This window comes from Frankliniella occidentalis, unplaced genomic scaffold (genome assembly GCF_000697945.3).
Source record: "Frankliniella occidentalis isolate FOCC.00 unplaced genomic scaffold, Focc_3.1 Scaffold174, whole genome shotgun sequence".
Taxonomy (NCBI): domain Eukaryota; kingdom Metazoa; phylum Arthropoda; class Insecta; order Thysanoptera; family Thripidae; genus Frankliniella; species Frankliniella occidentalis.
This window is the reverse complement of record NW_026267300.1, coordinates 437,011-447,935: the sequence shown is the minus strand read 5'-3', so window position 1 is coordinate 447,935 and position 10,925 is coordinate 437,011. Positions and strand designations below refer to the sequence as shown.

The 10,925-nt window shown below is 50.7% G+C and overlaps 1 protein-coding gene across 1 annotated transcript in view; it reads right to left on the bottom strand.

Annotated features, from left to right (window-relative positions):
• Nucleotides 1-10,925, bottom strand: part of LOC113201867 (POU domain, class 3, transcription factor 3-like) — a 69,443-nt gene that overhangs the window by 47,281 nt on the left and 11,237 nt on the right. The window contains exons 2-3 of the mRNA XM_052271799.1: nt 8,916-9,377; nt 8,380-8,569 (exon numbers count right to left, since the gene is read on the bottom strand). Of these exons, the coding sequence (XP_052127759.1) occupies nt 8,380-8,569; nt 8,916-9,265 (540 nt within the window). The 5' untranslated portion in view covers nt 9,266-9,377. The remainder of the gene's footprint in view (nt 1-8,379; nt 8,570-8,915; nt 9,378-10,925) is intronic.

The following is a 10,925-nucleotide window of genomic DNA, read 5'->3' as shown; positions in this document are numbered from 1 at the left end:
AGAGAGAGAGAGAGAGAGAGAGAGAGAGAGAGAGAGAGAGAGAGAGAGAGAGAGCGCAAAGGGGTGAGGCGCCTGCCTCTATACAAAGGCCATGCCTGCCACGCGTCGCTGCGCCAATTGTTGGTACGCAAAACAGGCCAGTCCGTCGGCCGCGGTCCCTAGACGGTTCCTGCAGCACAGTGCGGCAGCGAGGGTCCAAAGGGACGGGGCACAAAGACAGTGTGCTAATGATTTTGGCGCTACTGTGCAATGGATCAATTAGTTATAATTTTATCTCACTAGCGCTTAAAATCCGTGTGTGCAAAAGTATGTTTTCCTTATAAATACAGCACGTGTACAGTGCAAACCCAACAGTGTACTTAGTCACACTAACAGATTTGTAGGATTTATTTGTACAAAGTTGTGCACGTTTAATTTGGAGTCATTTTATGAGAAGAGGTGTGCGTATTTATGCACAAATTTGTCCGAATCTAAATGTATGCGCAACTTTGTGCAAACGTTTGTACCAAAAACTGCAAATACATTTAGCGTGTACACACAAGGAAGGACCGACTTGCAAGCGCACACACACGTGTGTACGTCCAATAGTTCACGCGTTTACTGTAAGTTGCAGTTGTAAGTGACGATAAATGACGAACGTTTAAGTACTGCATTTGTAAGCGGCGAACTTTTTAGTCCTACACTTATTAGTGGTGAACGTTAGAGTTCTACACACTGTAAAACGCTAAGTCGTCTTTTCACAACAAAAAAAACCACCTCAATTCAACTCTTGAACGGTTCGTCACCAGAGGTGGGACGATTGTTTCATCATGTGACGACTCGACTCAATCGTTAAGTCTTGTAAAATTTATGTCGCCACTTAGAGAAGTAAGGTACGATGGCAATACAACCTGAGAACTTCGATGTTGAAACAAGCTCCTTTCAGAACGCGGCTACCGAAACACTACAGGGTGGGTGATCCGCGCCGTGGTTTTTTTCTGCTTATGCTGTACCGGATTCATGCGTGCGGGCGGGCTTGCCTATCGTCGCTCGCCATGGCGCCTTACGGCCCCGTGCGAGTATGCAACCCGTCCGCACGCATGAATGCGGTACAGTATAAGCAGAAAAAAACCACGGCGCGGATCACCCACCCTGTATCACTATTCAACTATATTTCGGGTCTTTTCGCATTCATTTCGGGGGAAGGTGTAAACGAACTATTTCGCAAATTATTTTCCCTTCGGAAAAACACATTAGGGCTAGTGTGCTTCCAAGCTTGTGATAGATTGTGTGCCACGTGACAAACGCTCCATTTATCTCGATTGACGCGAATGGGTCATCACAAGTGACGAATGGGTCATCACAAGTGACCAATGGTTCGTCAAAATGTGACGATTAGTTCATCTTAATATATTTTTCGTCACATGACAGTTCAGTTTGACAGACACGCAGGTATAAGTGTAGAAAAAAGATCGCCCACTTACAAGTCGTGAGGCAAACTGTGCTACACTAACAAAAAATTTCCTGATCGGCCGAAACGTTTGGAACACGGCACTCAGCACACAGCAGAACACTTACGTCAGAAACATATTTTTTCTACAGAATGAGAGTGCACACACACACACACGTCTGTCAGCCGTGCTGTGAGCGAAAGCTTGAAACTCCGGGGAGACTAGTCGCCGCATTCACAGGCCCGCCCTTCCCCTGCTCCGCTTCGATCCGATCCCAACCAAGAGCATATCGGGCCGCCACGCTTCGGAAAGGGGGGGAGGTGCCGTGTCCTGAAGCTTCACCCTCCAGTGACTCACAGCACGGTCCGGACGAGGGCCGGTGTGAATGCAGCGAAGGAAAGCGAGAAAGGCAAAAGGGACTGAAAGGAGAGAGAGAGACAGACAGACAGACAGACAGACAGACAGACAGAAAAAGACAGATGGCGAATGGGAAGACAAGAGACAGCTGAACATCAGCTCGGGCCGTCTCCGGAACACAGGTTGATTTCCTGATCGTGGCCCAGTAGGCCCTCTAGGCCCTATAGATCAACTGACAGGCAGCTAAGGGCTTTTACCGGGCCTGCACTCAGCTCGGCCAGGAAGCATCGATGGGTTGACCGCGGCCTGAGTAGGAAGGTGAGCGGCGAACAAAACAAGTACTACACTTCAAAGGTATTGATCATTGCCATTATTGGCGATGAGTACTACCGATACTACCTTTTGTGGCAATGAACCCCTTTTGTGGCAGTGAACCGCGCAAAGACAATGGGAAAGAAGCAAAACCTTTCCATCGGCAATGAGTCAGTCATTGCCACTCTAAAGGCAGTATCCATTGCCAATTTCGGCAATGAGCGAATTTTTTTTTTATTTTATTTTTTTAAAGTTTCACTTATGCCCATTAACAATTCGAACCCTGCCGTACTGTCGGCTACGGATGTACATTTTCGCAATGTAGTCTACATCGCCGATATTTTGGCGATGAACTTTTAATGCCGACATTTTGGCGATGACGCTTCACTGCCGACCTCGCTGCCGACAGTTCAGCAGTGTTCAAACTGCTAATAGTTAAGAATGACTAAATTGAACACTAACAAGAATATAACTTAAGGTTTCACACAAGTGTTGAGCAGTTGCACACTTAGTTTATCAGGGTAAAGTGAAATTGAAATAATCGCCATTACTACTGTGCCGGTATATCAGAGCATGCGTGGTGGGGTTGCGTACCCTCGTGGGCCGCAAGGGCTATGAAAACGAGTACAGGCAAACCCGCAACGCATCTGCGTCCGCTCTGATGCACACGGTATTGTATCTTTGCGGATGTTGAACGTGCCGATGATATGGCAATCACTTCGTTATTTTCAGGCCCTTATTTTCATTATACAGGACTCCAATCTAAACTGGCAGGCAACAGCAGGGGTTCGATTCCAATCTGCAAACAGCTGCCGCAGAACGGACCAACCGACACCACCAGACCTAGCTTTTGCTTTTATGCTCCGCGTTCTGGGAGGAGAAGCAACTGGTGCCCCCCGCTCTCTCTCTCTCTCTCTCCTCTCTGCACAGAGTACAGTACAGTGAGAGAGGCTGTGCGGTGTGCAGTGCGGTGCGTCCAAAGGATCGTAGCGTTGGGCCTGAGAGGAGAGGTCCCGGGGAGCAGCAGGGGAGGCGGCGTGCCAATCAGATATATGGACCGCCCCCCCCCCCTCTCTCTCTCTGTCTGTCTCTCTCTCTGTCTCTCTGTCTGTCTCTCTCTCTCTCGTCTCTATCACTATTTCCCTCTCTTTTCTTTCTCTTTCTATCACAGTTGTAGCAATGCGGTGACGAACCCTTCATCGATGTGCTTTTCCGAAAATAATGTAGCAGGCGGACACTGTGAGCCTCGGAGCGTGGGAACGCCAAAAGTTGTGAAACAGCGACAAAAGGAAACTGACAAATTTCTTCGGACATTGACCTACAGCGCATATATACATTTCCACATTTAGGTTCTATAGGTTAGTGCGGAAACTTGTACGCGCCTAAAAAAAAGGAAACGGCCCTTGAAATAAAGGCAAACAAAAAATCCGGGGTCTTTTTATTTTCAAAAAGTGAAACGTGTTTTTAGGTGCAGACCACTCTACCCACCCCAACAGCCTGACCGCTGACCTGTTCGATGCAAAGAAAACAGCAATTACAGGGGCAGGTGTCGACGCTGTCGGTTGAGTAGGGGTGTGTGGGACGGGGAGGGGGGTATTGCGTGATCTACCCGCCTCGCCGTGCACGACTGGCAGAAGCGGGAGGCTTATTCATCATCAGGCTATGACCAGGTAAAGCAGAAGTGAAAAGAGTATAATACAGTCGCTGAGTTAACTGTTCCAAAATAAGGCATGCATGGGTGTTTTTCCTAGTCTGCTCATATAATACAGAGATGAGAAAGGACTCCGCCATATCAACATCTTGAACGATTCGTGTTTCAGTCAAGAGTTTGACGGAATTTGTTCATCAAAACGGTGACAACTAAATTCTGCGAACGCCATGCTGATTTTCAGAAATCCAAACGGTCATTTTAACACCGGGCTGATACAGTATAAACTGGAAAAACGAAGGTTGGACGTTTAAAGACAATAACTCATTTAGTAACGCTTCGTGAGCATCGCGATGACAACGGCCGTGGGCAGAGCTCGGGCTTCGTCCGCTGGTTTCCACTCGGTTTCCACCTCATCGCACAAATCTTAAGACTTCTTCAACTGTTGTGCCTTCTCTGCAGAACATGAAAACGCAGGGCCGTCGGGCCGCCGGCCGGGAAAGTCGCAAAATAAAGAGGGCAGTTTTGTAGGGGAAGAAACACTGTGACAGACAGGGAAGTGAGGGAGGGGACACAACGGTTTGTTTCTTCCCTTCCCATGCTTCCGAACAGTACAAGAGACCACGACATCAGAGGGGTATGTGGGGCGCACTGGGTCTGGGGACGAAAATGATGGAAGAACAAGAGAAGGGGAGAGGAGTATTTGAGAAAGAGGTAAGGAAGGGAGAAAGGGGGCAGGGGTGGATTTGAGAGCATAAGAGAGAAAGAAATGGAGGATACTTTGGGGATGGTTGGTCGGCCGGGCAGAAAACTGGCAGCAGGCGGGCGCAGGGCGCAGGCACGGCACCGTGGCAGCGAGCGAAGCAAAGCGAAGCCTGAAGGAAAAGTGTTTTTCTCTTTTCCCCTATTCCACGAAAACGCGCCAAGTGAGAGAGTCGGAAGTGGAGGGGGTGGGGGCAGGAGCTGTAGTGGCAGTGTGGCAGTGTCGAGGGCGGGATAGAAACAAAAGTGAGGGAGGGGGGGGGGGGGGGGGGGGGGGGGGGGGGGGGGGGGGAAAAAAAAAAAGGGGGGGGGGGGGGGGGGGGGGGAGCCAGGAAGCGTTTCGATGGAGATAACCGTATTTGCACGGGGCTGTCTTTGACACGTGCGCGGCAGAACGTGCGGGTGCGCTCGCTCCGGGCGGGGTGGTGCGCGCCGGTCATTGTGGGAAGAGGCGTTTTGGGGAGAGGCTGCCCCCCCATCTCCCATGGGATGCGGAATAATTATCGCGATCCGTCTCTCGCCTTCGTCTTTTCTTCAAGAAAATGACATATTTGTCATAATTTATTGCAGTGTGTGCAAAGTAAGTTGGACACCAAGACAGCACGTTCTGAGTATTAACATTATTATAAAGTGGCGTTTGCCCAAACGAGTGTGAAAATACTGCCCATTAGTTTAGCCAAAAGTTATGGTCAAATCGTTTTACTTGGCCGTTAAAATTTACCACCAGCTCACGAGCTCGCCGACGACCGTAGCCACGCTCGCGATCAGTTGTGGGTATTTATAACGCCCGGACGTTGGCGCCACGAGCGTCAGCCTGCTCCTGATCTTCGACAGCAACACCCAGACCAGGTCACAAACATGAGGCTCCTGTTCGCTCTCCTCGCTCTCCTGAGCTGCATCGTCTGCGCCGCGGTAAGTGAGCGTATACACCGTGAAAACCGACCCTTTCAACTTGTAATTTTACGACACACAATAATGTATGAACAATTTTCCCGTAAACCTACCACTATTTTTTCACAGTATGGAGGCAATGATGGCAATGCCACCGGGATGGGGTGGCGCAGGGGGTCCCCGGGGGACTAGTCGGAACCAGTCCCGTCGGTCCCGTCCACTCCCACCCCCCCTCCCCTTCACTTCTCACTGCGTCACCCTGCTCTGAGCATTACCGATACAGTCTTGGGAACGATTAGGCCCAGGCGAGCTCGCAGAACAAGGCGTTTTCGTCGTAATTTGGACCCCCTGCCGCTGTAAAATTATTTGAATAATAGGGGTGCAAAATACCGGACCACCCGAGAGACGGCCGCCCTGTGGCAATCGTTGCGAAACACACAAAGATATTGTACTGTGAAGGTTTGGCAACATTGTGCAAACGTCAAAATTAAATTAAACTGGAAAAGCAGCTCGACATCCAAGCAAATCACTTAGCCAATCGTCTTTTCACCCAGAAAAAAAAAATTGAAACCTGAGGCAACCATTCTACATTAGACTAGGGATAACCATGCAAAATATTGTTGTGGTTACGGTTACATCAACAATCGAAATGGTTCGGTTCGCTGTTGTCGTCGTTGGAACAACCCACTATAAGTTTCTTACAAAGAACTGCCCTTTGTACTAAGGATTCGGGGCCTTTGTCAAATTATTTGTATTACGAAGGGCTCGGCTTCGTAATACGAAGAGCACGCGTGTTGCCGCAACCATATTTTGATGGTTCTTCCTGGTCGGCTGCTACAAGTTTTAGCTTTTTGGGGTGTTATTCTTTTCAACCCTATCACCGCAGACTACCTTTTCACAAACTATTTTAAAAGTAGATTTTGCGCAGCATGATAAAAATGATTTAAAACAAAACATTTTACTTGTATCGGACACAATTTTTGTGAGACGCTTGAAGGCCGCTGTTGCAGCACTAGGAATTGGGGAGGGTGGGGCAGGGAAAGAGGGAAGGTGTGTCCCCCCGGGAACCAGGACCGGGGGCGGGCGCAGCGGGACGCCAAAGTGTTAAACGGGGGGGAGGACAAACAGAACGAAAATCAATTCCTGCAGCGGGGCGTTTCTAGGCCACGGCGTCGTTGGCTGAGCTAAGCGGCCGCTAAGCGCCGCGCCTGGGCATCGATTGAGTAGTAGCAGCAGCAGCAGCAGCAGCAGCAGCAGCAGCAGCAGCGGGGCTTATCAGATGATGAGAGCTGCTGATTACGTAGGGTGTGGTGCGGCGGGGCAGGGCGGGGCGGGGCCGACCAGCGGGTCAGTGGCAGGGGATGGAAGAGTCGGGGGGCGGGGGAACCGGCCCAGAGGAGTAGGGGCGGGAGTAGGGGGAGGGGGACGGGGACGGGGCCTTTTATCTGATTTACTCCAAAAATGCTCCGCTGCTCCGCTGCTCGCCGGCCGGCCGCAGCGAGGCGGGCCCCATGCCGTTCCTTTACATCTGTTTGGGGCTGCTGCTACTGCTGCTGCGGGGCGGGATGGGCAGCCCCGCTGCGAATTAGTCCCCTCAACCAAACAGGGGGTGGGGGGACGGGAGGGGGGTGGAGTGTGGCTTCACTGAGAGTTGCTGTGCGAAAAATAAGATCTGAGCGATCGGCAAAGTTGGTGGAGTTGGGGTTGGGGGTCTTGCTTGTAGACTCTACATATACGCAATGGGGGCAACAACTCCGGTAATCATGATGTGTATATCTGACCGAGAATCATAAGGATAAAAATTATTCGAAATCAACATAAATCGCTCAAACTAAGCGAAAAACTAGAGAAACCGGTACAAACAAGTCGAAATAATCGTTTCCTAGCCCAACAAAGAAGAAAAATAAAAACCAACAAACCTAAGAAATTATTATAAGCGGACCGGAATTTCGCTTACGTTTACCTATTTTTACGGATTCGTACGGGTTTTGACCGATTTTGAGCAATTCTGACCGATTTTTACGGATTCTTACGGGGTTTTACCGATTTTCACAGAATCGGTCAAAATCAGTACCAATCGTTCAAAATCGTCAAAATCCGTATATGCGCGAGGGGGGCAATAACTCTGTTCTATGGATTTTGCCGATTTTTTTTGAGCAGAGGGAGGTAAAGTATTTTCACCCCAACCCAAGAGAAAATGAATGTTAAGTTTGCATGTCCTATGGTACCTCGCCGAATCGTTCAGCCCAGAATGTACCGTCGCGACAACCTTCCGACTTCCTGTCCGCCTATTAGTCCCTCATCTCTGCCCGCGAAGAGGATGATGCGATTAAAAATGAATACAGCGGCGAAATGGAGCGGAGACAGAACACGGCAGGAGCAGAATTACTATTGCCCGTGTCGCTCTGTAACCTCCCCCCACCCCCTCCCCCCACCCCCTTTTCTTCCCCGCTCCACTGCTCGTTCCCGGTGACATTCGCCCTCATTTCACAGCCGTCTGCTGTCTTTCTCTGCAGCTTGACTGCTCGGGGTGATAATTTTTGTTAACGTCTTTGCCGTGCTTTGTGCGACTTAATTACGCATTTTCGAGATTTGTTTTCAAAATTAGAAACTACGCCCTTACTCTGCAAATCAAAGTGTAGAACAAAGATGGCAGTAAGAACTGTGAGACTGGAGAGTTCTACACATCAAATTTGATGTGTAGAACTTAACTTAACTTAAGTGCAGTTTTCTAACATGAACGAAAACTTCCTAGCGCGCTATCGTCTTCGTCTCGAAATTCTCTTCCATTTGCAGAGTAATTCTCTGGCTAGTGATGAAGACAAATCCCAATCAATATAAATAAATAATGTTCTCGTAAAATGGCAAAAATTGGTTCCGTTTAGGTCGAATAGTTGGCAATCCTTCAAAATCAGGTAACCGTAGTGAAAACAAAGAGTGCGCACATTGACGATGGCGACGTTTTGCTGCTCCGCTCACCATGGCTGCTCCGAAGTTGTGGAGGGAGAAGCCCCCACCTCCGCGGTTAGCGTGATGCTCGGGGTCCGAGACGTTGCCGCCGTCGGTGTCGTCCGTGTCCGAGTGGTGACCGCCGAGAGGGAGGCTGCCCGGCGGGGGCGCGCCGGCCCCGGAGCCCCCGGCCGGCAGTCCCTCGTCACCATCGTGCTCCCTGGCGGCCAGAAGACAATAACATCATAGTGTGCAACCTCACTCCGAAAATAAAGGTGGATTTAGAGTTCACAAGATGTGAGCGTGATTCTCAGCACATAGCTTTTGTCATAAGGCTCTACTATGTGCATGGCCAATTACACACTACCAACTGCATACATGTACACGCTACCACCTGAATACAAAGTATAGGCCTTCAGGAGGTACTGCCTACATGTACACACACTTAAATTTCAAGAGTGTGCGATATTTTTTAGGGAAATTCACACCCCTGCAAGCAAGATAAAATGTTGCAGTTCCAGTCGTATCCTTTAGTTTGTCGGCCAGGCCAGGCCAGGACAACGCACCTCGGAGACGGGGTGGAGGAGGCGAAGTAGGGCGGCGGCGCGCCGGGCGACCTGGTGGTGACGACGCGGTGCTGGTAGGCGGTGCCGCCGCCTGCCGACGCGGTCACGGGATACTGGAGCACGCTCAGCAGGAGGTCGTCGCCGCCGGCCTGGTGCGGGCCCTGCTGCGAGGGCGGCGCGCCCTGCGGGGGCGGCCCCGGGCCCGAGGTGGACGCCGAGCTGACGGAGCCCCGCGACCGCAGCGCCGAGGCGGGCGCGGGCGCGGTGGGCGAGCGGGCGGTGGCGGCGCGGATGAACTGGACCTCCCGCGACTGGCGGTACAGCTGCTCCTCCTCGGCGCGGTGACTCATGACGCGCGCATGGCGACGCCGGCGCCACCGCTCAGGCTCCGGCACGGCCCGGCGCCCGCCCGCCAAGCGCGGCCAGCGCCCCACGGGCCGCCAGCGTCCAGCAACACCTCATCTGCAGAGGAACAAAATACAAAAGGGTGAGTACATTGTAGATAGGGTGACCAGCAGCTGTTTCTGTGTGACCTGAGTCGTACACTCTAAACTTCCTACAAAGAAAAATCTTTGTATTACAAAGGCTAAGACTGGTAACATACCAAACATTTTGCGCAACCGTAATACGAAGGAGCCACTTAATAAAATACTAAGCGGTTTCCTCGTAAGACATTTCCTTTGTATGGTACTTAGTAAAAGTGTTTTAAATAAAGCTTTTGTAATATGAAAAGAATTTATTATTGGAAGGCTATATATTATATAGTAATTTATTATTTGGATGTGAGCGAGTAACGGTTAACTGTTAAAATTGAGCATATAACTATTTGTACTAATGGAACTTCATATCACATCTCACAAATAGCTTTAGTCATAGGTTTATGTATTGCAGAACCCTCAGCTACACCTGATCATATGGCATTAGATAAGTTGACTTCAATGCGCACATTTTTATTAAAGTCTATGTGGGTCTGAGATGCGCAAAGGCCAGACACAATTTAAATAATATGTTTTCTAAGAGGTAGCAGTCTAGACAACAGTTGCCTTAAGGTGGATTCAGAGTTCCCTGAAAGCGAGCGTGATTCTCACGCAAAGCGTGATTTTCACGCCCGGCGTGATGAAAGTCGATCCCTGATTGGCTGCGTGAAGCTTACGAAGCGTGAAAATTACGCCTGGCGTGAAAATAACGCTTGCGTTTCGTGAACTCTGAATCCACACTTATCCTGTTGGTAAAAACTCACTTGTGCAACATTACAAGAGGCTTTAAGTGATGTTAGTTTCCATGGGAGAAGTACCTCCATAACCTCGACGGCTGATATGGTAACAGCTGCCCATAACCGTTGGCAACTAAAAGAAGATGCAATATTCCACGGGTAATGAAGAAAAACTTATGGGAGATGATAATCCCATAACAGCTCCAACTGCCATCGAAGTGCTCCACACCGAAAATGTATTTCAAGTCGAATGATAAACGCTAGCTGGCGACGCCATGACGAGACGACTTCTGTTTTCTGTTTCTGTTTTCACGGAGGCGCGGGCGCGGCCGGCGGTTGCGGGGAGAGCGGAGCACAGGTGGCGCGCTCTTGCGGGGCGAGTGGAAAGCTTGGCGCGTTTTGGCCTTCCCTCCGCAGCAGTCTCAATATCGGGTGGCTAAGACGGTCCGCGTCTTATGAACCACTTCTCCGTGCCGAGGCGGTGCTTCGGCTCGACAGTGCTCGATAGCGCCATCCTCCTGACAAGCAGCACAACCCCCACAACCCCGACACTACCGCTTGGACCAGGTCGCGCACGTGCTTGTCCGTCTAGATCATGGCCTCTGTACTGCGCTCGAGGACCACGGCGACGCACTGCGCGGGCAGTGTCCCGGACATCGGCGGCTGGACCAGAGTGGCACTTGTGGGGGGGGGGGCATTCCCCTGTCCAGCCTGACACTTGGCCTCGGGTGGCTCAGCACCGGGACCGTATCAATACAGGCGCGGTTTTATGGGGGGAGGAGGGGTGATCCCCCCCC